The sequence below is a fragment of the Sorex araneus genome, chromosome 5, assembly GCF_027595985.1.
Source record: "Sorex araneus isolate mSorAra2 chromosome 5, mSorAra2.pri, whole genome shotgun sequence".
Classification (NCBI taxonomy): Eukaryota; Metazoa; Chordata; class Mammalia; order Eulipotyphla; family Soricidae; genus Sorex; species Sorex araneus.
The window spans coordinates 49,403,241-49,430,902 of NC_073306.1; the positions used below are offsets into that span (position 1 = coordinate 49,403,241).

At 54.5% G+C, this 27,662-nt stretch overlaps 1 protein-coding gene across 2 annotated transcripts; it reads right to left on the reverse strand.

The window, feature by feature from the left end:
• Nucleotides 1–1,809: 1,809 nt before the first annotated feature.
• On the reverse strand, nt 1,810–27,191 carry LDLRAP1 (low density lipoprotein receptor adaptor protein 1). 2 transcript variants are annotated; one of them, XM_055139378.1, is made up of 9 exons: nt 27,031–27,191; nt 18,109–18,251; nt 17,665–17,777; nt 14,641–14,755; nt 9,003–9,075; nt 8,563–8,649; nt 7,409–7,539; nt 5,851–5,882; nt 1,810–3,857 (listed from the first exon to the last, which is right to left on the reverse strand). In XM_055139378.1, exons 1-9 carry the CDS (start codon nt 27,116–27,118, stop codon nt 3,713–3,715), a joined length of 927 nt encoding a protein of 308 aa, XP_054995353.1. In that variant the 5' UTR covers nt 27,119–27,191; the 3' UTR covers nt 1,810–3,712. The 2 variants fall into 2 exon arrangements, with proteins under 2 accessions (XP_054995353.1, XP_054995352.1); XM_055139377.1 differs by having other exon boundaries at nt 5,851–5,885.
• Between the last annotated feature and the right edge of the window lie 471 nt (nt 27,192–27,662).

Consider the following 27,662-nt stretch of genomic DNA (forward strand, 5'->3'; position numbering starts at 1 on the left):
TGGGGCTAGCCTTCATGCTGGATCATAAACATACTCTGGAGTCAGACTAAGGGTTGATCCCCCGAGCCCAGCCACTGCTGGATGGGAGACTTTGGTGATTCAGTTAGACTCCTTGACCCTCAACTGCTCCGTCTTGAAAATGGGACTCACCCACATCGTGGCTGTTTTGACACTTAGCATCAAGGCTGGCTGTCAAGGGTGGGCTGGGGCCTTCAGGGGGTTCCACCACTAGAGAAGGGGCTGTTTCCCAGTAAGCAAACACATTCCAGGCGCCCCTGCCAAGCCCACAGCAAGGGCACAGAATCAGCCAGACCCTCACGGAGTCCTGGGAGAGATCTGACTGGGATGGAAGCTCCTCCTGGGAGAGAAGACCCTAACATCTACTCAGTGAGGCTGAAGGTCACATCAAGTCTGAAAGGCGACTTTGTTCTCCCCGCCTCATCCGTTATGCATGAAAGAGCAGACGGCGGTGCTCAGGATTCATAATTTGAGACATCCGGAGACTAAAGACATTGGCCAAATTTAAACCGAAAGATGAACTTGTTGGGTGTCTTTTCACATTATGGGAGAAGAAGAAAAGAGAGAATTCCTTAGTCATCCACCATCCACTCGGAATTCACAGCGAGTCTGCCCAACGGCTGACATCAGAGGACTCCGCCTCTGGGTTCCGGACATTTAAGACATCGCTGTTTGAAGAGCACAAAGAGATAAATTCTGAAGAGACCCACTGGGGCCCGAGAGCAGCCTGTGTGCGGGGGTGGCTGTGGGGCCTCTGGAGGCGGTGGAGAGAGTCACCACAGATGCAGTGGGGCCCAAATCAAGTTGGGGTATGGCTCTGTGTGACCCTGGTGCCCACAGCCCTCAGCACGCCTGTTAGGATGGCAAGAGTTAGACACAGCGCTGGCACAGGGGAAAGCTCAGTCAATAGGAGCTGCCATCACTGATGTAACCTCTGAGCCAACTAAGGACGCCATCAGCAGTTAATCCTGAGTCACCAAACCCAGGGTGGCAGGAAGTGAGTTTTAGGATCCTTTTCCACAGGGGAATCTGAATATCATAGACAATAAGAGGCCCCAAAGCAGCACAGCCTCCGAGCGGCAGAGTCATGATTTGGGGCTCCCAAATCATTACGACTCGTATTGCACTTTCTCATTCCAGGTCCACTCACACCCAAACCATTATCACCTCCAGGCCCTGTGGCCCCAGCCCCTGTACCTCCAGCACTGGGGCGGGCGAGTGTCTGGAATAAACTGTCTAATGAGTGAATGGTATTTTCCGTGTGAGAATCTGAGGGAGACAATGAAACCACAAGAAAAACAACATGTGTAGGCACGCACTCACACCCATAGTTCAGGGGCTTCCTGGACCAGCCCCAGGCAGGAAACCCTGAGCTCGGCTCTCCAAGCCTCTTCGGAGCAGATGCTCTGGATGGCTGGTGTGGTTACAGAGAGGAACCCCACCCTCCGAACACACACACAGACACAGACAGACACACACAGACACACACAGGGCTTCAGCCAGAAGGCTGCACACCATATATCCTACCTCCGATCCTGTGCATGCACACACACACACACACACACACACACACACACACACATACACACACACATACAGGGCTTCCGCCAAGAGACCGTACACCACATACCCCACCTCTGGGCCCGAGGTCGAGTCTGCTCGAGCACCAAAGGTCAGGGGCTGCTGGGTGTCTGTCTGCTCACACGATGCCCGCAAGCCACTGCAGCCAAGAGCCTTGTGTTTCAAAAAGAGCGTTTTATTTTCCTCTTTAGAAATTCCTTTACAGTAATAGACAATATAGGACAAGACGCACCTGCAGGCACGATAGAGCTCCTTGCTCACAGGGGAGCACCCTGCCTGGACAGGGCAAAGGCCGCACACGGTGCGACTCACACACAGCACGGCCTTTCTCGGGCTCCTGAAGCCTTGTCTGCCCAACCCTCGCTGCCTCGAGACAAATACAGAGGCCAATACCGAGGAGGCTCAGGGTGGAGTAGGGGGGTATACAGGAGCTGGGCAGGGAAATGGAGTTAATTCCATATTCCGACAGAGACCCTGGAAATCCTCCCCTCCCAAGGCACTTGTGACTCTATTACTACACAGGGGTAGGATGGTTGGCTACATCCAAGGGTGCTCAGAGACTATTCCTGGCTCTGTGCTCAGGAGTGACCTCTGGTGGTGCCCAGGGTTGGAACTGGGGTCAGCTGTGCCAGGCCACTCCTCCCTCCCTGTACTGTCTCCGGCCCGGCTGGTCTGTGATGAACATGTTTTGATTCAAGTGCTTAGATTAAGTAGAGTCTAGGAGAGGGGGGTTTCTCCGGGGCTGGGAAAGCCAGCACCAGCTGTCACCAGAGACTTCGGCTCGGCAGAGCCAGGTCAGGGAGCACCTCAGGACAGAGCATGTCTGGGCTGCCCAGCTGGGTTTCAGGATGCTGGGCGCTGCAGCAGGGCAGAAAGGGGAGCTCGAGACGGACAGACTGCTGCTGCTGGCGTGTCCTGCCCTGAGTGGAGGTGCTGAGAAGAAACAGCATGAGGCTTGGTTTGGTTTTGTTTCACCCTCGGCACCAGCCGACTTCAAACACCTCCCGTTTCATGGGAATCAACAGCGAGTCAGCTAGCAGAGCACACGGGCTCATGCCGGTTCCATGTAGAAAGGCACCAGATGGTCTGTTATGAAACACATTTTGGTCAGAAAATAGCTGCGGTTTTTTGGTTCCTGGGAGGACAACAGAGTCCGCGCGCGAGGAGGGGGGTCGTGAGATGCAGCTTTGGCATCGGGCTCTGCTCCTGACCCCACCCCGTCTACGCTGGGGGCCTCTCTCGTCTGTCAGCAGCAGACTCTTCTCACACAAATGGAGGGGTCTGGTCTCACACACTATTCCGGGGAGTCTGGGCAGTGGGACGCAGGGACACGCAGACAGGAATGAAGGGCAGGCACAACCCTGTCTGCATGGGGAGTGGGGGGCCCGGGAGAGGGTCCTAACAAGGCCTGCGCTGAGGGGATGCCCATGTCACAGTCAGACTGGACAGCCAGTCACACTGTTTCCAAGCACAGGAGAGACCTCCCTTGCTCCCCGCAGACTCTGGAACCCTTCTCTGAGCAGGGCAGGGAGGAAGCTCTGAGAACAGCACCAGGGCTGGGCCCCCGGAGGCCATGCGGCTTTGTGTGTGCTAAAGTGCCAGCTGGTGCTGTCTTTGGTCAGGGGCCCAGAGATCCCGGGGCTCATACCCAGGCCCGCTGGGGCCCCAGGAGAAGGTGGGCTCGCAGCCTCAGTGCCCTCCGGCGTTGGGAAATCGCCATGAGTGAATAATCCAACCCCATTCAGTAAGGAGCAGGGGTACATACCCCAGGGAAATCTGGGTCCTTAGGGCCAAGAAATGCTTTGGTCACATCCTGACACCCCCAGCAGAGCAGGTGCTCAAGAAAGGTGGCAGGAAGCCAGCTGTAAGGGTGCACAAGTTACGCGGCAGGAGCTGGGCCTGACGCAGTGCTGACTTCTGGGCTGAAGCAGGAGTCACTGAATAAATATTCAAGGCATCTTCGCAAGTCCTGAGAGAGCGCGGGTTCAAATCAACTCTCCCCTGCTTGCTGGCCGCAGTTCTCCTCTGCAGGCTGATTGGCACCGCCGAGTGGAAGAGGGTGGCTGGGGGTCCTGCAGCTGGGCGCCCCTGACACCAGCCCAGCCCTTTGTCCTCAGAAGCTGAAGAAGTCGTCTTGCTCGGCACCGCCGCTGTCAGGCTTGTCCCAGTCAACAGGCGAGAGGCACTGGGCGTTCTGGATGTCCTGGGCTGTCAGTCCCGTGTCCAGGACCTGAGGGTTCGTCCGAGACTGGGCCAACCTAGAAGGCAGAGCTCAGTGAGCCAATGGCCGGGGGCCTGCGCAGAGCCCAACCAACACCAAGGGCAGGTGAGGATGCCTGGATGGGCAAACACCAGGACACGAGGCCCAAGGAGGAGAGCCTGAGGGGGGCAGGAAGGAGCGTGAGAGCACAGAAGGGGTCGTTTGACAGCCTGATGACACCAGGATGGGGGCAGGGGTGCACTGATGGGCATGTGGAATTACACTCCCGATAGCACAGCACTGCGAGCCGATGGCAGACCAACACAGTTTGTTTAAATGAAAATAAAGTCCTGGATGCCAGGAGAGGTAAAGCCTCCCACCACAGCACCAACCCTGGAAGGCCATGAACGGCTCAGGCACCCATGGAGCAGACCGCAGCCCTCCTGCGAGGCGGGGCAATGCCCAGGGAGGGGCAGGAAGGTGAGAGGCAGGAGTGGGTGAGACTGGAACAAGCACGAGCAGTCTTGGCCATTACTAGACTCAACAAGTTATTCAGAAAGTAAGCTTGGGAAGGACGTAAACGTCCAAAGAATAGGGGAAAGTCGAGTACACTTTGCCCCATGTCCTAGAGGAGCCTTTGAGGTGGCCAGTGGCCACCATGTCGACAGTGAATCTCCTCTGCTCGTTTGTTTCGTGTTTTTCAGTGACACCTGGCAGTGCTCAGGGGTTACTCCTGGCTCTGCACTCAGGAGTGCCCCCTGGCGGTGCTCAGGGCACTGTATGTGGTGCCAGGGTTGGCCACATGCGAGGCAATAAGTGCCCTGACCCCTACACTACCTCTCTGGACTTACAGAAATGTTTCTGATACATTAAGTGAGGCAGCGGGATCCCCAGAGGCAAATACAATCAGCTGATCAATGCAAAACTTAAAAAAAAAAAGCGTGCATGTATAGGCTTTGCATGGATTCAGCCCAAAAGTGAGGGCTGTGGGGTTAGAGGACGGTGTGATTTCCTGTTTAATATTTTGCTGATTTCAGACTTGCTTAAAAAAAAAAAAGGCACATGACACTTGAGTAATCTAGAAACAGGAAATGGAAGATTTTCTACAAACAATGAAGTTGTAATGAGGAGGGCCAGCGAAGGAGGTAAGGTGGTAAAAACAATTAAAACAATGTCCCTGCCTCCACACTCCACACTCCACCTGTACTCCCCCAGGCTTCTACCAAACTCTGAAGAAAGGGGGTGAGGAGAAGGGAAAGGCAAGATGGTCAATAACCCTGATGGTAAATAATATCACCCAAAGGTGGGGGGGAGGGAGGGAGGGAGGGAACACTGGTGAAGGGACTGGCTTTGGAACATTATGACTGAAACCAGTCATGAACAACTTTGTAACTGTGCATCTCACAGTGATCCAATGAAAAAAGAATTTTTTTTTTAAATCCCTGACTTTGCCCCCAAAGGACCCAAGCACTGGCTTAACCCAAAGTCCTGCTGCAGGAGGGCTACCGGGGCTGCCAAGGGGCCTCAGGGCATGAAAAGGAGGCCCCAAGGCCTCTCGTGGAGGCAGCCTTCTCCCTGCCTAGGGGCCCATCCCCTGGGAAAATGGGGAAATGCCACCACCCTCAGGCCAAACCAAAATATCTCCTCACAGGCCCTGACATTCCACCTCTAAGTAATACTTCATGGGCTTAATTTAAGCACTACTTTGTCCCTGCCACTTTCAGTAAATGTAAAACCTCTGGAAGGAACAGAGCCTGCCAAAAAGCTATCTGTTGGAGACTAGACATGTGTGAAGTGCAAATCCACCGGGCGTGTGAGCTGCGCGCAGGCTGGTACTGCAGCCGCTCCAACGGTTTTTGACTCAACACCAAGAACTTTCTGGCAGAACTGGCCAGCACCAGGTAACCGGCTCTCCATCCCTGGAGGAGTCTGCATTGAGATTTCTGCTCTGAAGAAGGTTGGGATTCGTGTTCTCAGACACGACCAAGGGCCCCAGGAGCCCAGCCCGCCCACACCTCTCCCCCCAGCAGGAGTCGCCCAGCCCGTGTTACCTTGAAAAAGCTTCATCCAGGCCGTCATCCAGCTCCTTGGGAAAAAACAAAGGAGACATGAACCCTGAGTGAGGGAGCCCATTCTCCAAGGCAGGGAGGTCCCAGCACCGAGTATGTGCCACAAGTCTGGGAATCTGGCAAAGCGGCACATGCATCGCAAGCCCTGGAACCAAACCTGGGACATGGGACAACATAAAGGGAACCAGCCCAGGCCTCTGGAGATGAGCTCTCAGCTCTCAGCCCACCAGGGACACGGGGACGTCATGGTGCCTAACACTCAGTATTTCCATCTGGAAAATGAGGGGATGATTTCAGTGTCTTTGAATCCCAAGAGGAAAGGGTGGGGGAAGAGATTTTCTTACTTTCATTCACTCCCAAAACTGAGCCAAAATTCCAAGCTTATGAGGGACAAAACTGTTGGCAGGAAGCCACAGCTAAGATGGGACAATGGGCAAGTTCTCCTCTTCGGTGTCGAAGAGATGATGGGCAGGTGGTACATGTTTGGGGGCACCCAGCCCCTGGTGCCCCAACAGGGAGAGGGGCTGGACCATTTTTCCAAGTCTCTCAACAATCCAGATTCTTACAAATGAAAGATGCATGACAAAATTACATGTGATTCTGCTATAGTTCCTGGGCCAGAAAAAGGCCACTGGAGGGACACGTGGAGGAAAGTGTGTCAAGTCTCAGGTTACTCGACAACCTCCCATCACGTCAGAGCCTTTGGTCAGTGTGAGAGGATACAGCCAGGGAATCTGGACAGGGACAATAAGCAGGAAGTCTTTGTACTGCTTCTGGAACTTTCTTAAAGTCTGAAATTATGTTTGATTTTTTAAAAGTAAAAATAGTTTTTAAAATAATTTTAAAATTCTAGTTCTGGGGGCCAGAGTGATAGTAGAGCAGGTAGGGCATTTGCCTGGCACGTGGCTGACCCAAGTTTAAACCCAGGGCACCCCGTATGGGCCCCTGAGCCCCAGCCCTGTAGTGAGGCTTGTGCACAGAGCCAGGAGTTAAGCCCTGAGCACGGCCAGGTGTAGCCCAAAAGGACCAACAAAAAAATCTGGTGCCTCTGTGAAGTTCTGCAAACAGAGGTCATCTTTCTCACTGCGAAGATTAAATAAGCTAAGATGCAGGGAGCTCGGGGGCTTCTGCGAAGTCATGGGGCGACGCAGGGGCCGACTGCTCACTGCCCACACACATCTCAGGCTCCTCGCTGAGATGGCCGAGGGGGAAGGGTGTCAGGGGCAAACTCTGCCCACTCCGAGAACAAGAGAGTCTTTCGACCGTGCCTGCGGTGGGCAGAGCCGTGCCTGCTCAGGCCGAGAGGCTGGGCATTGTGAGGAGACAGCTGTGCTGGGTGCCAAGGCTGCTGGGGATGCAGCCCCGGGGTTCAAAAGGGACATTGTCCTCCCCGTGCCCCGGGCCTGGGTGCTGCTGGGCTGGACTTCCCGGTGGCCTTCAGGTCCTCTGTAGCAGGGCCAGGACCCAGAGCAGCCTTAGTCTACACCCAGGGGCCCCAGCACACTAGATCAGGATGGTCTCCAGCCCAACACGCACTCACCCAGATCACAGTGCTGTTGTTCAAGTTCGGAGGTCGAGGCGTCTCATCCACGTTCGTGGTGTTAGCGCTGACCGTGGACAGTGGGGCCTTGGTCGTCTCCTCCAGGTCCAGCAAGTTCCCGGTGGCAACCACTATGAAGGCCCGATCGGTTGGAGCAGGGGCAGAGGAGGCTTACTGCCCAGCCCCATCCTGGCCCCTCCAGGCTGTCCTTATCCCAACTGCCTCCTGGGGCTCGGCCCACTCCCAGATCCATCCCCCAGCACCCTGCGTCTGGCACCTCCCAAAGCAGCCAGACAGCCGCCCGCAGGGTGAAAACTTGTCCCCATGAATGGTTCTGGGGGAACTTCTATATTCACAACCAGGGCTGCTTTAAGTGGAACACACAATCGAGTATGAAGTACATACAGAAAGAAGTACAGTCATAGACTTGAACAGGGACATTTGTGCAAGTTTCTATCTAGAAGAACGTGCAGCAAAATGAGTCACGTGGGGCTAGAGAGATAGCACAGCGGGTAGGGCATTTGCCTTGCACGCGGCCGGCTCGGGGTTCGATTCCCAGCATCCCATATGGTCCCCCTGAGCACTGCCAGGAGTAATTACTGAGTGCAGAGCCAGTAGTAACCACTGTGCATCGCTGGTGTGACCCAAAAAGCAAAATAAATAAATAAATAAATAAATAAATAAATAAATAAATAAAATGTGTCACGTTTTCCCTTTATCAACATTTTGACACATTCTATCACAAAAATCCTTATTATTTACTTGACAATAAAACAAACAAACAAAAAGCAGGGGGCCAGGGGGCTGGAGTGATAGCACAGCGGGTAGGGCGTTTGCCTTGCACGCGATCGACCCGGGTTCGAATCCCAGCATCCCATATGGTCCCTTGAGCACCGCCAGGGATAATTCCTGAGTGCATGAGCCAGGAATGACTCCTGCGCATTGCCAGGTGTGACCCAAAAAAGGAAAAAAAAAAAAAAAAGCAGGGGGCCAGGTAAAATGGTGGGTTGCATGCCTGAATGTGTGAGGTCTGGATTTGCTCCCTGGCACAAAATATAAAGAAACAATTTTAAACTGAGCATGTTTGAGGTCTAAGGAGGAGTGGGGGCCCCTGGAGGTCATACAGGGGAGTCTCCCACTACCCAGAGACTCACGGCTCTTCAGTGAGGGGGTGCTGTCATAGCGGCCCCCGCCCAGGACGTCCCCGGCTTCCTGGCTGGCTTTCTCCTTCTTCTCCTTCTCTGCGGGACCAAGACATAGCTCGTTACAGCCCACGACCCCAGCACCGTCACCAGCAATCAGAGGGCAGAGGGGAGCCTGTGACCAGTCTTAGGGGGCCAGGGACCAGGCCACCAGCAGGGAGGAAAGAAAGTGCAGCTTTCATTTAAGCCTCACAGGCACATTGGGGAGGGGGACAGCTGCTCCCATGTCATCAGAGGGGATATGACCTGTCCAAAGTCACAAACCCGGTAGGCGATAGAAGAAAATCCATGGCAGGCTCCTTTACTATCCCTCCCACCCCACACAGCCCTGCCGCCCCCCCCACCACACCCCATCCCACCACAATGCCCACTGACACGACTGAGAGACTGACCTTCTCTGGACACTTGCCAAATCTCAAAGGCAACCTTGAAGGCCTGGGCGACTGTGAGAGTGACGGCCTGGGCCTGCAAAACAGGATGCAGAAGTGGAAAGAGGATGCAGAGTGAGGCAGGTAACAGCAGGTCTGAACTGGAGACCCACTCAGGCTCCGGCACGGAGAAGCTACCCTTTGGATCCCCAAAGCTTCGGGGACTCAAAAGAGGACAGAAAAGTCTCCCCCTTCACCAGCTGCAGCCCAGGAATGCTCCCTTTCTCTGCAGCCTCCCCTCTGCAATGGCTCGTTACCCCCACCTCTTTGCCATTCCAGTGGCCTTCTCTCATTCCGGAGGATCCTGAGAAGCCCTCCCCTCATTACCTGAGGACCACACAGCAACTGAGCTCTTGGAATTACACAACAGGGCAGTCAGCCCAGCCACTGCCCGAGTGTGCCACACGTGTTTGGGCTGGACAGCACTCTGGTTACCATGAGGCCGGGTTGGAGGAGTGTAAAAACCAGGCCCTAGGACAGGAGCAGGAGCTGAATGTATTTCCTAGCAGGATCAAGAAAAACATGAGTGTTGGGGTCAGAGATAGTTCCACGGGTGCAGTGTTGCCCTACACGCAGCTGACCCGGGTTTGATCCCTAACACCCTGTATGGTCCAGTGAGCCAGGAGTAATTCCTGAGTGCAGAACCGGGAGTCAGCCCTGAGCATTGCCAGGTGTGTTCCCCCTACCCCAACCACTGGAAAATAGGGGTGGGGGGGTGTCGGTGGGGAGAACCATGGCCTTCCCGCCACCCAGACTGCCTCTGTGGCGGGGGTGTGGGGCAAAGGGTGTTCAGTGTCCTGATCCACCTGTGAGGAGGGGCCACACTTGGTGGATCTTTCACTCCGGAGAACTCCCACCTGCTCCCTCAGACACAAGTCAAATGCCACCACCGCACTCCTATCACCCGCACTGGGTTGCCTCTTTCTGCCATCATACAGATGATGTCACCAGCCTGTCACCCTATTGGGGCACTTCCTAAAGGCAGGGATGGAGTGGGATGGAGTGTAAGGACCCTGATTCTCAGAGCAGAGGGGCCCAGGAGGCTGCACGAACCACACCAGCCAATGAGCTGGTCTCCTCCTGAGCCTCCCACCTCCCCCAGACTCAGTGCAGCCTTCTCCTCGCTCTCATTCCAGCTCAAGGTTAAGCAGCTCAGCGTCTGGGATGAGGAAGTCCCAGAGCTTGAAACTGTAGCTGGAAGGAACGTCCAGCTTCCTTCCGAAAGCTCAGTGGAGGAAGAAAGCCCAGACTCAAGTGTGCAAGTTCAGGCCTGAGCAGCCGGGGCCCCCTTCCTTCCCCTCCACCAGACAACACGATTTAATTGAGAAATGAATCTGGGGCTACTGCTTTTAAAGCTCGATTTTTTTCTTCTCTTTTTAAAATTTAAAATCTCTAAACAAGCTGACTGATCCATGCCAATTAAACTTCACGAAGTATAAAATCTCATTTGAATGTCTCCATCATTTACATTTTTGATGGAAGTACGGTGCTTTATGGCAAAACTTAAATATGGTAATTAAGTATGAAACTCCTCACAGCTGTTTACAATTTAAGCTGTCACGTCTGAATCAAGTTTAATAGACCCAGTTACCATTGAGAATTGCCCATGAACTAAAAATATGGCCTAATTACCAGCCGGAGTCAGATCACTATATACCCAAGCAAGAACTGGTCACCCAATGTGGCAGAGAGATGGAAGCACCATTATTTTTGCCTCCAGGAAATCTGGGGGCACAAGTCTGATACTGTTTTCTGCATAAATTTATTTGGTCATTTGCATACATTCCCGCCCTTTTGCCCTGAAGCCTTGAGCTGCAAGTTAAACCAAATATAACCCAAGATGCGGGTGTGTGCAGGTGGCTGCAAGCCCAGACTGGGTGGGGACGGGAGGGCTGGGCCCAGCCGGATTCCGGGCAGCCTGAGTGAGCCGCACTGCTCAGACCTGTAGGCTGAAGCCGGCATGCCTTAATCCTGCAGGCTGGAGGCCTTTCTCCAGTGCCTCGATGGGAGTCTCTTAGTCCCAACTCTCCTACCAGGTTCGACTTTGCCCTGTTTGTCCCATCCTTGGTTTTGTTCCCTGTAACTGGCCTCTTTAGCTCCTCAGAGAGGCCCTCCCTCTAGCACCTGCAGAGCTGGGTCAGGCCAATAGAACCCCAGACCTCAAAGTCACGACCAGCACTGAGTGGGGCCTATCTGCCCCATGGCCCCAAAGCATAAATCCTTGGTTAATGAAAGGATCACCAGAGGAATGCAATAACCAAGTGAGAGACAAGGGCACTGCCCCTGCCCTGCCTGGGGACAGTTAGAATGTTTACTATCATCCACGGAGCTCCATGCCAAGCAGCAGCTCCACCTATAATTCAGAGCCCGTGGGCTGACGGGTTTCCGGAGGCCTCTCACTTGGGTACATGGAAACGTTTCTTTGTGGAGAAGCTTATTTTAGTCTGAGAGGGGGTTTTGGTGCCAGAAATCAAACCTGGGGCCTTGTACATTCCGGCATAAGCTCAACCACGGAGCAACACTCCCTGGCCTGGTGAGCAGCTTAGCCCGGCGATGCCCAGCTGGCCATGGTGGTCCCACTGCCTGAGTTAGGCTGCCAGAAAGGAATCCCTTTTACTCTTCCTCTCTCACCCCAGTCTACCCGCCCCATCCTGGGGAGATCATGGGCTCCCTGAACAGAAGGTTCAACAAAGACGGGGTGTGGAGAAGGAGATTGTGAGCCTGCAGCCAAGAAGAATGACTCTTTATCAATATCCAAATTCAAGGCTGGGTCACAGAGAGAGTTCAACAGGCAGGAGTGCCCGCTTTGCCTGCAGGAGGCCCGGGTTCCATTCCTGGCACTGCATGATCCCTGGACACAACTGGAAGGGAAGCCCCTTCCCCCTCAGCACTTGGAGTTGCCCCTGAGCACCATGTTGTAGAGGTTGCCCCCGAACAAATCCTGCAAATGTAAGGTTGGCTGAAGGTCAGCTCCACTGACCCAGGTTCCAGTGACGCGAGTACTCAGCCACTAAGTACACCACTTAATTTCGTACCTTCGTGACTCTACAAATGTTGATTTCTTTCTCTTTAAATATTTTTAGTTTGGGGTTCTCCCCGGCAGTATTCAGGAGGACTGGGGGCCCTCCTAATAATTCTCAGGCAAGGCCCAGCAGTTCCATCTGAGGGCTGAGAGGGCAGTGCTGCGTGGGCCCTGCAGAGCCAGGGAGTATCTGGGCCACTCCAGCAGCTCGAGACCTCCAGGACCCAGAGATTTGGGGGTGCTGAGGATCAAAACAGGGTCAGCGCCATGCAAGGTAAGTACCTTATTCTCTACTATCTCTGGCCCACCGTCACCATTTTTCATCTCTACGGCAATCCCCTCATGTGAGCCCGGCCCGGTCTGGGCCTGGGAGAGGCACATGGAACACCAGTGAGGAATCTGCCAGCAGGTGGCTGCAGAACCTAAGCACTCCTGCCACCTCCCGCCTGTCACCTGTGAAACTTCCACCATGTCAGAGGACATCAAACTGTCCAACTTGGCCAGCTCACATGGGCACGGGGGTCACAAGAGCATCTATCAGTCTGGCACGGGCAATCTATTGATACGGCCCTGGGCTGTCTCTCTGAGGGGCCTCTCCTGGGCACGCTGCTGCAAGAAGCGGGGTGGCAAAGGGGGAGAAGGAAAGGCGGTTCTGTGACAGCTGCGAAGGAGGTCAAGCGAAGGCCCTGGGCGGTGAGGTCCAGCGGGGCTGGTCGAGGTTGTGCTCTCAACCGCGAGCAGGCCTGGCTCTTGGCCTCGGTATCTGACCTCCCAGTCTAGGGGCACTCTCTGGCCCCACGCAGGCCTTCCTGGCGCCACCGGGCCAGCACCTGTTCTTTACCCTGGGCCTCGCCATCCAGGGGAAACCTCTGCATCTCGGGCCCCTCCCAGCCAAGGTAAACGCTCCACAGAAATGGCTGTGGGCCAGCTGCCCCTGCCCGGTTGGGGAGGAAGAGATGAACAATGGGGATATAATGAGCTTGTATTTTTATGCCTGTGTGGCCTCGTAAGAGACAAAGCCAATTTCTGTGGGAACAAGGCTGTGTGATAAGAGCCACCACAGCTCAGGGCCCAGAGACATCACCAGCGACCCAGGTGAGTGGCTAGAGGCTCTGGCGCTATGGGAAAGGAACATGGCACAGCAAAGGAAGTGGAGCTTTCAGACAGAGACTGCAAGTCCTGGAAGCGACCACCTCACTCTGCTGGGCATGAGGCCCAGGCAAGGGTCGGGTCTTCTATGCAGTCATCAAGCACAGCAGCCTGGCCTGGCTCCAGCCATGAGACTTGGCATGGACAGATTCATGCCCCCGCAAAAAGGTCCGAATCCTAACACCTAGAATTTGTGAACTACCTTACGTGGCAAAAAAGGACTTTGCAGCTGTGATTGTATACAAGGATTTCATGGGCCAGAGTGAGAGTACAGAAGCAAGTGTGCGTGCCTTGCACGTGGCCGACCCAGTTTCAATCCCTGGCACCTCACATGGTTCCGTATCCTACCAGGAGTGATCCCTGAGCACAGAGCCAAGAGTATGCCTTGAGCACAGAGCAGCCAAGAGTATGCCCTGAGCACCACCAGGTATAGACCAAAGCAGAAACAAATGAAGTAAAGGATTTCATGGCGGGTGGTGGTTCAAGTCAGAGGGAGTTATGAAGGAGGGATCACAGGAAGATGAGGTACAGCAATGTGATGATGAGGCGCTGCAGTGCTGACACTGATGTCAGAAAAAAAGGGCCACAAGCTAAAGAGTGTAGGTGGACTCTAAAAGCTAGAAGGGGCAAGGAAAGGCATCTCCTCCCAGCCCAAGAGCCCCCAGAGGGAACACAACCCTGACAAACCACTTATGGTTCGACCTCCAAAAACACAAGAGAATCAATCTGCTGCTTAGCTCTACTAAGTGTGTGCTAATCCTTAGAGCAGCAATAGGAATTGTGCCCGGAGGTTAGCAGGAAGCTTGAGGGCTGCTTCAAGTCTTGTCCTTGGATGACAGGGGGAAGAAACAAGATCTCGGTCTCCTTGGCTGGGGACTGGGCACTGAGCCTGGGAAAACTGGTCCCCCACCTCCCTGAAACAGGTACATAGTAGGCACTAAACAGTGGAAATGTCCTTCTACGCTCTGGCCACTCTTGCCCTGGACTTTCACATCAGTCACTCAGATCACAAATCTCCAAGTATTAATTTCCATATGCCCAAGACAGGTGACCTCACCCAACTCAAATCCAACATGTCACATTCTGGAGATGCAGGGGCCCAGGCCTCTCCCTGAGAACATGACTGGTCATAGGGCGGGTGGCCAGCAGACAGCCGCTCTGGCAGGTGGGGCCTCCTTGGCCTGCAACTCTAGGCAGCATTCTCAGCCTTCAGCAACCCACTTGGGATGCAGAGTGTCCCAGGATTTCATATTCCACCTCCCCTCCCTCCCAGTGAAGTGGATCAAACCCAAGTAGGCTAAGGTCCATCCCTGGCCCAGAGTTTCATACTTTTACACTGATAGTCACTGTTAGCCCTGCCTCCCCACCTGCCCCAACAGCAGGGCTACCCGGGAAGCCTATATCCCGCCAAGCCCAACTTTCCCCACTGACCATCTTCCGCTTGGTACAGAGGAAGGCGTGGCACTCGAGATTTTCGTTGTGCTGGCTCTGGGCGATGTATGCAAATACTTTGTCGTGAGCCTTGTCTGCTGTGCAGTAGGAGATCCTGAAAGGCAGAGGGAAGTATGACTGACCACACCCGGGGTGCCCCAGAGACCACTTCCCCAACGCCCCAGCAACTGTCTCCTGGCCCTCCAGTAGAGCCTGCAGAGAGAGGGCCATCCATGGGGGGACATAGGCCAGGCAGGGAAGGGGAAGGGGAAAGCCTGGAGGAAGAGCAGGCCATACCCCCAAAGAGTAGAGGCTCAATTCTCTTGGCCTACCACACAACATGCCCAAAGCTTTCCATATTCTGCCTCATTTAATCCTAAGCCATCCATTGAGATAGGTTCTACTATAATCCCCATTTTTTGGATGAGAAATCTGAGGCAAATGGTCTTGGGCCACCAAGCAGAACTGAGACCTGGACTTAACTGCAGATTCCAAATGCAGTAACCAGGGCTGGAGCCATAGACAATGGGATAGGGTTTTTGCCTTGCACACGGCTGGCACAGGTTCAATCCCTGGCATCTGTCGGAAGTGATTCCTGAGGATAGAGCCAGGAGTAATCCCTGAGCACTGCTGGTATGACCCCAAAACCAAACCAAAACCAAACCCCAATGCAATAACCAATGCCTCTCAAGGGTATATAGTGACCAGCTAGGAGGGGGAGCAGGATCCTGCCCACCCAGTGATGCCCTTCTCCCACCCTCCCCCACCTCCAACTCCACCTGCTCTCTGATCATGCCCCTCCCCAGAGATCAGATGTTCCTGGTCCTTCTCTCCTCGGGTGATGGGGACATGACTGCTACCAAGTTTTCCTGGCACAGAGCCCCGTAAGCAGCTGGGAGAAGGGAATGATGTGTGGAGATCACCAACCATTCCAGGAGCCCCAGTGGGTCCAGAAGACGGAGTAACTCCCTCTTTTTTTGGAACACTGACATCCCCATCTAATCCCCAGTCATCCTGGGACATGCTCTCCAGTCATCCTGGGACAGTCCATTAGAAAGGCGCTGGCAAGCCAGAGGCGGACAGGAGCTCATTAGTGATCCTGTGTGGGCGAGCTTCAATCACAGGCATGGACTTAAGGGTCAGACCCGGGAAGAGGGCTGGAGACAGAACAGGGTACAGGAAGCGCCCTGCACCCTGCAGACTTGAGTTTGATCCTCTACGTGTGGTTTCCTGAACATACATAATGATGCTGACACAGAGACACAGAGCAAGGGGTAAGTACTGAGCACTGCCAGGTGGAGGCCCCAACTAGGAAAGGGGAAGAAAAAACAATAAAGAAAAAGGAGAGGTGCTAGATTTCCTGCTGCCTCTTTTCCATTCCAGGGCATCCAGCCTTCTGCCCCCCACAGAAGGTCTTCCTTGATTTCCCCGGGCAGGCCCATCTGTCTCTGTCTTCCAGGGAAATCCTTATCCTCTACCTCCAATTTCTGCCTTCATTCCCACCTCACCAGGAAGCTCCATGAGGGCAGCAGCTGGGTGTGACTGTCTGATTCCTCATCCCACAGACCCTGGCAGAACAATTTCTTTCTTTCTCTCTCTTTTTCTCTCTCTTTCTCTCTCTCCCTTCCTTTCTTCCTTTCTTCCTTCCTTTCTTTCTTTCTTTCTTTCTTTCTTTCTTCCTTTCTTTCTTTCTTTCTTTCTTTCTTTCTTTCTTTCTTTCTTCCTCTTTCTTTTCTTTCTTCCCCTCCCTCTCTTTCTCTTTCTTTTCTTTCTTTCTTTCTTTCTTTCTTTCTTTCTTTCTTTCTTTCTTTCTTTCTTTCTTTCTTTCTTTCTTTCTTCCTCTTTCTTTCTTTCTTTCCCTCCCTCTCTCTCTTTCTTTCTTTCTTTCTTTCTTTCTTTCTTTCTTTCTTTCTTTCTTCCTCTTTCTTTCTTTCTTTCCCTCCCTCTCTTTCTCTCTTTCTTTCTTTCTTTCCTTCCTTCCTTCCTTTCTTCCTTCCTTCCTTCTTTCCTTCCTTCCTTCCTTCCTTTCTTTCTTTTTCTTTCTTTCTTTCTTTCTTCCTCTTTCTTTCTTTCCCTCTCTCTCTCTCTTTCTTTCTTTCTTTCTTTCTTTCTTTCTTTCTTTCTTTCTTTCTTTCTTTCTTCCTCTTTCTTTCTTTCTTTCCCTCCCTCTCTTTCTCTCTTTCTTTCTTTCCTTCTTTCCTTCCTTCCTTCCTTCCTTCCTTCCTTCCTTCCTTCCTTCCTTCCTTCCTTCCTTCCTTCCTTTCTTTCTTTCTTTCTTTCTTTCCTTCCTTCTTTCACCCAGCGATGCACAGGGGTTACTCCTGGCTTTGCACTCAGGAATAACTTCTGGCGGTGCTCAGGGGACCTTATGGGATGCTGGGAATTGAACCCGGTGGGCAGCATGCAAGGCAAACACCCTACCTGCTGTACTATTGCTCCAGCCCCCTGGCAAAACAATTTCTTGAAAAAAATCTCGGTTAAAGAAGGCCAAACAAGAGGGTAGAGGGCCATCTGGAGATGCAGGACTGCTGGACAGAACCTAGACTCAGTGTCCTTGTCCCCAGCTCTGCCAGCACCTACCTTACTGTGAGGCCTTAGGAAATGCCCCCTCCAGACCTTAGCTCCTCCCTTTATAAAAAGGAACTGTGCTTCACGTTCTGGCTCTGACACCCTACCAGTGACCAGACAGGAGTGGGAGGGGAACTGCCTGAGGATGCCAGGGCTGTTCCGGCCACCCGGCGAATAGCCAGGGCCCCCCTCCAGACAGAAGCCCCCTCTGGCCTCCCAGTCTGAGGCCTCCCTGGTTCCTGGCTAGCAGGTCCAGAGCAGAAATCAAAGAGAATGACCCTGCAGGGCCCAGTGCCGCAGCAGCAGCCATTCAATCCAGAGCCCGCTGGGAGCCCAGAGCTGTGCTCGCTGACAGACGAGCCACGGGAGGCCCTGAGCTCCCCCAGGCAGAGCGGCGGAGCTGAGCTTCAGACAGGACAGTCCAAGGGCTGCCCTGTGGCAGAGTGCTGCGCTTGCCTGTAAATGGACACGTTCTCGATGAGCTGGTCGGTGATGCTGTCCGTCAGAATGATCCCCCGTGGTGACACCTTGAGAGTCACCTTCTGTAGCTTCTTCCCGCTGGCCTTGGCCTGGAGACAGACATGGGTCAGAGGAGCCAGTCCCGCCGGGGACCCACCCCTCCTGGGGTGCTCCAGACTCCAGGCCCACATGAGGCATCAGTCTCGATTACATAACAGGAGCAACAGAGAAGACAAGACGTCCTGGGGGCCCTCTCACGGGCAGAGAGACAGCTCCACAGGACCCAGGGGACAAACCAGGCCCTAAGCGAGACGCAAGGGGCTCAGTAGCAAGGCTAGCTCAGCCATGTCCAATCAGGGTGACAGGCAGAGAGCAAGCAGCACCAGGGAAGAAGCCGGCCTTACCAAAGGGGTCCGTACCCTGGGCCCCCACTGGGCTCACCGTGGCCACGATCCTCTTGACGGCAGCGGCTGACAGCTCCTCGCCCTTGGGTTGCTCCACCAGCGTCATGCCCAGGTACTTGAGGCTGAACTGCATCCCCTCGAGAAGGGTCTCCCGGGTGTCGGTCCAGTTCTCGGGCAGCTCTGTGCAGAGAAGAAGGACAGACCCTCAAACTACTGCAGAGGCCATCAACCCAGTCCCAAGGAAGACCCAGCAAGGGACAATGGGATCTTCAACAGCCACTTTTAGTTTCCTTGTAATAAACAGTGCTTTTTCCAGTATATACCAGCACTGCGGTAAGACGTTCCAGAGAATATTCTCAATTCTGTGGTAAGAAGTTCTAGAGAATATTCTCAACTCTCACAAAAATCTCAGAGGCAGACAACTGTCTCCATTTACAGACAAAGACAGTTAATGAAGTTTACAGGCAAGACCACACCACCAAGTCCACAGAGACAGCAGGACAAGGGTTAGGGGGTAGAAACAATAGTACAGCAGGGAGAGCGTTTGCCTTGCACGTGGCTGACCCAGATTTGATCCCCAGCATCCCATATAGTCCCCTAAGCACCGTCAGGAGTGAGTGCAGAGTCAGGAGTAACCCCTGAGCACCATTGGGTGACCCAAAAAGCAACAAAACAAAACAAAACTTTTTAAAAAGAACAAGGGCTGAGGTTTGAGCCTACATTCTCAAGTCCAAAGCCCAGACTCTAATACTAACACCTGCTGAGGCAAATGCAATCTTGTGAGCGGGTATTATTATCCCACTTTATAGATCAGGAAACTGAGAACAGATTAGGAAGCTGAGCGCATGCTTTGCACTTGGGAGGCTTGGGCTCCATCTTCAGCACTACTCAGTTCCCCAGGTACCTCTAGGAGCAACCCCAAGCCCTGAGGTAGGCACAGGCCCTCGACATCACAACATCACACGTGTTCCCCAAACAACACACAAAACCGATTAGGAAACAGGCTCAAAAAAGATGAAAGTATCAAAGGTATCAAAGGTACAAAGGATTCTATGGTCAGAATCCAGATCTTTGGGGGCTGGAGAGATGGGACGGGGGTAGGGTACTTGCCTTGCACTTGGCTAACCCAATCCCTGGCACCCTTTGTGGCCATCAAGTCCCACCAGGAGTGATTCCTAAGCACTTTTGGGTGTGACCCCAAAGCAAAACAAAAACAAACAAAAAAATTCAAACCAGGGCTGCAGTGATAGCACAGCGGGTAGGGCTTTTGCCTTGCACGCGGCAGACCCGGGTTCGATTCCCAGCATCCCATATGGTCCCCTGAGCACCACCAGGAGCAATTTCTGAGTACAGAGCCAGGAGTAACCCCTGAGCATCGCCAGATGTGACCCAAAATGAAAAAAAAAAAATTCAGATCGTGCTGCTGCCCCCACTGTGTCTGAAGGCCAAGTGAACCCAGTACCAGCTCTGCTGTCCCCCACCTGCCTGTGCCAGGGTTGGACCCACCTCTCCTCTCTGAGACCAGTGAATCCTGGGCTGCAGCAATGGCTCAGAGCACTGCCCCTGACAAGGCCCTTAGAAAACTGACCAGGACAGGGAGGCTGGGAGAGGAGAGGGTGAGCAGGAGGCTTCCTGGGTGAGGAATGGGAGAGAGAGCTAGAAACAAAGCCTAGCACCCCTGGCAGGGACAGGAGGGATGCGTGGTGGTCTTCAGTGCTGGTTCTATCCGTCCGCAGGACTCTTCCACCGAGCTCTAGCCCAGGAGTGGCAGATGGCTCAGCTGGGAAGCAAGGAGGCCAGAACGGGAAGAAGGATCCCCAGGGAGCCTTCCAAGCCCTGTCACCAGGGCAAGTGACACCCGTGCTCCTGCCTCTGAGGACCCTTTGCCTGTCACTTAGTGCTGCCTCTCAGAGGCCACAGTTCAAGCAGTGTTGTAACTGGACCCATTCTACAGCTGAAGAAACTAACCATCAGCCTCACACACACCCTGGAGTGAGACAGGGATTGGCTTCCAGGGGCCAGCAGAGAAGTAGCCAGTGGCAGCTTCCCTCCAACCTTTTCAGTCCCTCCTGCTGCCTGCCGGAGCCTCGGTCACTGGGGCTGAGGGGAGACTGCCTAGGGCTGGGCAGTGCTGATTCCGGGGCGGCAGCCTGGCAGGGCTGCGGACTCAGAAGCAGTATCCAAGCCAGCACTCCGAGCTCCTGTCCCAGACCTCGAAGCCTCGCCATCTCCTGGGCAGACTCGGGGCCTGGCACACCCACATCTTTCTGGATTTGGCCCAAGGAAGGGCCTGTTCCCCTCTGAGGCTACCTGCATGTCTGAAGAGGGGCACAAACACATGTGAAGGGCTGGGTCATACGAGGACTTCCAGAATACCCTGCTAAGGAGAGACCTGCGGTCTGTCTGGACAGCTGGCACTTGATATCTGCTGAGTAAAGGAATGACCCAGACAACCTGGATAACTTCCAGGCCTTCGAAGCCTCTAACCTCATTCGTCACTCTGAACCCTCGCCCACTGCCTGTGAGCCCTTGTCCTTGAACTCTGACCCCAATGTGAGGCCCATCCCCCAATGACATGACCCCAAATAGATTCCCTCCTCCCTCCAGCCCATCAATTTCCTTTGATGCTCCACAAAAAAAGAACCAGAAAGTCTCCAGGAGTCCCAGTCCCAAGTTAGGTGACAAGGCACTGTTCTTGTCAGGCAGGGCCATGCTCGCCAAGAAACCAAGGCCACTGCCTGTTTCAGCAGGGCTGGGAAATAACAAAGGTAACGGGAACAAAGCAATGGCTTTTCCTCTCAATTCTTTCAGCCACCTTGCAAACAGGAGTTCTTTCATTCCCATTTCACAGGTGAGGAAATAGAGGCTCTGAGGTCAAGTGTATCTAAATCTAAAATCTAAGTGTCTAACCTCAAAGTTATACTACCTTCCATAAGGCAAGTAATTTGAGCAAAACGTCAAGGAAGTTCCTGGAGCTAGAAGTATTTCCTTCTCTAATCCCCAATTCATGAGACTTCCCCTTTGTGGGCAGAGATACCCTGACTACTGCTTTCATTTCCTTTTTCTTTCTTCTTTCTTTCTTTCTTTCTTTCTTTCTTTCTTTCTTTCTTTCTTTCTTTCTTTCTTTCTTTCTTTCTTTCTTTCTTTCTTCCTTCCTTCCTTCCTTCCTTCCTTCCTTTCTTTCTTTCTTTCCTTTTTTTTTTTTTGTTGTTGTTATGCCATACCTGGCTATGCTCAGGGCTTACTCCTGGCTCTGTGCTCAGGGATACTAGGGATCAAACCTAGGTCAGCTGAAGCAAGGCAAGCACCCTCCCTACTGCACTCTCTCCCCAGCCCTAGTCTACCACTTTCAATTCAAGATGCAAAGATGTAAACGCCATGCTCAAACCCATCACCTGTATCCTTGGCAATGTTGCTAATCAATTGCAATGTCTATTTCCTTCAGATTTACAGAGAGGTTCCATGTGGGCAATACCAATCCATAGGGTGGCCTTGCTCACCTCATTATCTCTCACTGCCCTGCTGCAAACATCCTTCCTCCTCTCATTTTCTTGTCCCTACTCTCCCATTTCCTCTGGCCTGTCAGCCCTTTCCTGGCCCTTCTCCAAAGCCACTTCCGCTCCCTCCATTCCAAAGGGCCACAGCCTGCCAAGGTCACAGATGACCTCTTTGTTGTTAAAACATTCCCCAGTGCTCCTTGACCTCCAAAATGCTTGACATTTTTCTGCATTCCTCCCTGTTGGCCTGACCCTCGCTCGAATCCACAGCCTCCTAGAGGACTGATCTGCAAGTCTCGGGTTGCCACTCACCGGAGACTGCCCAGTGCTCGCACCCCTCACCTGACAGATGAAACCAAAGCATTACGAGGGAAGGGGCTTCTGCAAGATCATGCATGGGGTAAGCTCTGGCCACACCTCCCCAACATACCCCATCACAGACCATTCATGCAATGACTGCCGTCTCCCTCCCCCCAATACCTTCACACACAAACACACAACAGAAACTCGAGCGCAGATTCTTCCATGAGATTTTTACTTCACGCATCTGCACCTTTACTAATTACTGCCTTTCCCTTCTGACTGAAACTCCCCCCCTCCAGGCTCCTCCAGGACTCCCCTTTAAGGCTGTATAGCCTTCGGGTTAAGGCCAAGAGCCTTAATCCTAGAAGCAAGATTCTGATGCCGAGGGATCCTAAATGAAGTTAATTACCTTCCCGGAACCTTATCACCAGGCCGCTTCGTTTCCCGGGTGAGACAGTAAAATATAACATGCTTAGCAGAGGGCCGTGCCCTTGGTGGGTGCTCAGCAAACACTGTGCCTCTTCACAGCACCTCAGCCTTCTCTGAGAGGGTAACCTGTGTCTCTTGAGTGTGGATTTTTAGCTCTTCCTCCCTTAGCCACATCATGTCAGGCCAAGGAACTACCTACCATATATCTTCCTCTTGAAGGGACTTCCGGTCATGCCCATCTCCCCTGGGCACTGCCCACTCCTACCACTCTGCCTTCTTCTCTCTCTTGCCTTGCCTCTCCCTCCATCCTGTACTTCCAGGTCCAGCTAAGATTCTCCTTTCCCGCTGGGGAACCTGCCCCGCTTCCTACTGCTACACATCGTTGGTTTCTCGGGCCCCGTGCCCCCACCCCTGCTGTATAAAACAGTACCTAGAGGCCCTTAAGGACAGATTGGTAGGGTTCATTTTCATGCCTGCCCTGCTCATCAGACACCTCGATGGGCTGGAGGCTCCCAGGAGGAGGTCAGGGCTTCAGGAACAGCTCCCAGAGGTGCCTGGGCAAATACAGGCCTGAATCCACAGACTAGTTCCGGTCCTGGTTATTTTTGGCCTTGTGGTGGATAATGACTGTGCTATTTTCACTCTGCAATTTTACAGATGACTTGCTGTCAGAGTTAGCTGGGGACAGACCATATGTCCAGCCCAATTCTTGGCTCTGAACATGTGCTCTTTCCAAGGCCCCCTGACCAGGAGTCAGCACTGGGCGGGGTACCCCTTCTGCTGCCCTGGGAAACCTGGGCAGACTGGAATCTTCGATAGCACAGCGGGAAGGGCGCTTGCCTTGCATGCGGCCGACCCGGGTTTGATTCCTCTGCCCCTCTCGGAGAGCCCAGCAAGCTACTGAGAGTATCCCATCCGCACAGCAGAGCCTGGCAAGCTGCCTGTGGCATATTCGATATGCCAAAAACAGTAACAAGTCTCACAATGGAGACGTTACTGGTGCCCGCTCGAGCAAATCGATGAACAATGAAATGACAGTGCTACAGGCAACCCAGGGGCCACCCCACCAAGCTGCCGCAAGGCTGAGAGAGTTGACAGAGAAGGTAGTTTTAGAACCAAGCCTGGTATATACCAATGCTTCTCAAATGGGAACTAATAGTGTTGCCAGGAGCCAAGTGCATGGAAGAGCTTCGATGTAAAGGCGCCTTTTACGCTTGCAACACGGTGATGAGATAGAAGATTAGGACAAGTCAGGAAGATGTGAATAGTCCCACTCAGAGATGAAGAAGCTCAGATTGGAACTAGTCCATAGAAGATGCTCAGGAGTCTGATCCCAGCTCACACTTGACAGCACTACAGCACTGGCCCCCAAAACCCACAGTCCATGCCCTTTCCCTACCCACGGCAGAGGCCCGGCGCACGATGACCCGGGAGGACAACATGTCTGAGAGGAGTGCCTGGATCACCAGAGAAGGCAGCAGGTCACCCGACCTCCACATGCCATACACCTCCCCCTCTGCGCCCAGTTAAACCTCCCTTACAGTCTGGAAGGTTGGACCCAATTCCACCTGCCTGGTATCCAGTGTCCCGGTTACCTTCTTGGACAGACCCTCACTATCAGGATACTATCCTCACCTTTTCCCTTTGGGATGCAATCTACTCTCTGCCTGCAAGAGATCCAACGTCCAGGCAACCTGGGACATGAAGAGCTCCCATCCCAAGTACCCACACTATTATGGTTTGAGGCTTTGTAACATCATCTACAAATAACTGTGAATTAGGGGCTAGAGTGATCGTACAGTGGGTGGGGCATTTGCCTTGCATGCAGCCTACCCAGGCTTGATCCCTGACACCACATCTGATCCACCAAGCCTGCCAGGAGCACAGGGCCAGGAACAGTCCCTGAGTACTGCTGGGTGTGACCCCAAAACAAAAAAATAAAATAAACTTGAGTTATCATATCCCCACCAACCACCAGGAACTACCTAGAGGGACCTGCTGCTCATGTTTCTGAGTTCTCAGACAAGCTGGCACAATCCACGGAGTGGCCGAGAGCCAAAGGGACCCCAGGAGCTCTGGAAAGAACAGAGAGCTCAGGTGAGCCATCGTTTCAGGCAGCTGAAAGACAGGAAAAGTCATGGCTGGTGACTGAGCTAAAATGGATGCGGTTCTCTGACAGGGAGAGCAGCCTTCTCCTAGGTTGCAAGGGGAAGGGAGAGTCACTGCACAGCTGCCTGGAGTGCTGGTTTTGCTGTGTGACTGACAGCAAGCTGCATCCCTTCTCTGGGCTTCAGGACCTCCAGAATAAAATCATAATCATGTTAATCCCAGCTGGGGCTCTTGAAAAATATCCAGTGACATATCTGTTTTCTTTTTTGGCTTTTTGGGTCCCACCCGGCCATACTCAGGGGTTACTCCTGGCTCTGCACTCAGGAATCACTCCTGGTGGACTCAGGGAACCATATGAGATGCCAGGAATTGAACCTGGGTCGGCCACGTGCAAGGCAAACACCTTTCCCACTGTACTATCACTCTGGCTTCTCACAGCTAATCATAACTCCACTGGTTTACTCTGCCTGAAACTAAACACTAGGACTCTGACCTTGCGGGCCAGGACCTGGGTCAGGCAACAACTCCACCCAGAAATACCCCACAGGACTCCCCACTGACCTTGTGATCACTTGTCATCTTCAGGAGGTACCACCCTGGGGTGGAGCCTGCCTCCCAACCCTTCCTACGGCCAGAGGCGCCTCTGGGCTGCTTCTGGGAAGCTCTGTTGGGGCCAATGACTCCAATTCCCCAAGCTCGTTATGTCTAAAATGGATCTGATAATAATGCTTGTTGTCACCTCATAGGAGCAAATGAGTTATAAAGGAAGCAAAAACAATGTGTCAAACCTAAAAGTGACAAAAACAACACTTCCCATTTATTGAGCTCTATAAATTTCCATGCCAGAAACACCATTGCATTTAACCACCCCACCCCTGAGACACTCTCTTCTCCCTCCACCACAGGCCGGAGACGTGGCTCAGCAGCACAGAGCATGCTATGCATGGATACCACCCCTGGAGCCACGAAATAAAAACACACCTGAGAGGGGACTACTATGTACGGTTCACAGATGAGAAAGTAAAGCTTAAGGATGGAGCAGGTTGGAGATTTGACCCAGACCCTTCTGGGTCAGGAAAGCTCCAGAGAGGCAGTCCGGCGTTTACAGGGGCAGGAGGTGATATCTGGGGAGCATGTCCTCTCCCTTTCTCTGCAGGTGTATAAACAAGCTTGGAGCCCCTCCAATTTGTCTCACTGCAGTAATGTATGTAAGGCCCACAGGTGGGCATGGGGAAAGGGAGTCAGGGGAGAAAGAAGAAAAGTCGGATCAGGGGCTGGGAATAAATTCACCAACAATCTCCTCAACACCCCTACCAGGTGGGAACTTTTATTCCCATTCAGCAGATGAGGAAACAGAAAGGGCAGACGAGACACAGGATTCGCTCAAGATTTAAGGAGTCAGGAGAAACTTTCCCACCATCCACCCCAACCCCAGACCGAGAGGGGCTTCCTTTGCCAGCGCTGCCTCCATCCCTCCTGCCAGGGGCACGTCGCCGGTTACACCCCACCGGGGTCGAAAGCCGCTATTTTAGAAATCACTAGGTGCGGGCGCGCGAAGGAGCCCAGCCCAGGCTCTGCCCGCCCTGCGGCTCCCAGCAGGCGCCAGCCCGCGGTCCCAGTTGCCAACCCCGTTTAGGAAGCGGCAGCCACAGCTGGAATTGCAGAGTTGGGGCGAGAGGAGGAGCTGGAGCCGGGCTAAGCCCTGACACGCTGGCACTCCCAGGCCAAGGGAGCTCGGCGGGGCCCGAGAGAGCAGCGGGGACCCGAGTGACAGTGCCCCCGACGGTGGTTTCCCTCTGCGGGGCGGCCGGTGCACGGCAGTTGCGGGGTGCGGGGGTCGCCGTGCGGGAGTGCCGAGCAGGAAGGTGTGAGTCCAGAGGCCCCGCTGGCCGGCGGGAAAGGAGCGGCCGGGGTTGAGTTTCTCAGGCCTCGGGGGAGGGTGCCAGGTGCCGGCTTCCCAGAGAGCAGAGGCGCCCGGGAGAGAGAGGGGGGCGGGGAGCTGCCTCCCAGACACCCCGGGGAGAGCCGGCGAGAGTCTGCCAGCGCCCGGGGCGCACGGGGACGGTGCCAGCCCGAGGGGGAAGGTGCGGGAGAAAACAGGTTTCAGACCCAGCCCGGGGGGTGGGGGGCGGGGGGGAACCGGCTCGAAGAGGGGCGCGGGATCCTGCCGCGACGCCGCCCCCAACTTCGGCTAGATCCCCGCGAACCTGAACTCTCACCTGGCCGGGCTCGGGGCGCCCGGAGCGCAACCACGACCCCCTGAGTCAGATCGAGAGGGGGCCACAGACTGATAAGCCGGGACGAGGGGCCCCCAAGCTCCCCAGAGCCCACCCCCGCTTCGGTCGGCAGGCACCGACGCCGCCGAGCTCCCACCTCCTCTCGCGCCCCGAGCAAGGAGAGGGGGTACAGGTCTGGCTCTGACCTGCGACTCCCCCGCCCCGGGGACCCCGAGCTCGGACTTGTGCTGGGCGGCACGGGGGGTGGAGGGTGGGGTGGTGACCCCAGCTCCCAAGAGCCGCGCGGGACAGCGGGGCGCGCGTCGGCCGCCGCCACCCGTGGCCGCCCCGGCGCCTGCGGCGCGACCCCAGCCCGCCCGCCCGGGCGGGCGCGCACACACTCACTCCGGTGCCGGCCGCCGCCCCCCCAGCTCGGCTTGGCGAGGCTGGGGCTCCGGATCAGCGCCCGCCCCGCGGACTTGAGCGCGTCCATGGCCGCTCCGGCCGTGCCGCCACCAAAACTCCGTCAGGGAAAACTTTCCGCCGCTGCCAGGTTGCGCGCCGACTCCGCGATCGTCCCTCCCCGCGCGGGCTCCGCGCCGACGTCCGGGTGGGCGAGGCCCGGCCTGCTGGTCCCGCCCCGCCCCCGCCCCCGGCCCTCAGGCCCCGCCCAGGCCCTCCGCGCCCCGCCCGGGCCCCTCCCGGGCCCGAGGCCCCGCCCCTGTAGCACGCAGGCCCCGCCCCGGCCCTGCCACTCCCGGCCCCGCCCAGCTCCCTGCCGCGGTCCCCAGACTGCCCACGCAAAGGGCGCCCCTAATTCAGCGCGTCAAGATAGACACACCCCTTTCCTTTCCTAAGGCCCTTCTTCCCGGATCTGAGCGACCGCCCCACACGGCAGGAAAGTCCGGCTGGAAGGTACTTAGGGATCACTTTAGATTTGGGGCGACTGAGTGCCAGGCACTAGGGTCTTTTCCTGGGACATGAAGCTGTCCAAGAGAGGTGGAGGTTGCCGAACTTTGCTGGGACAATTAAAAGTT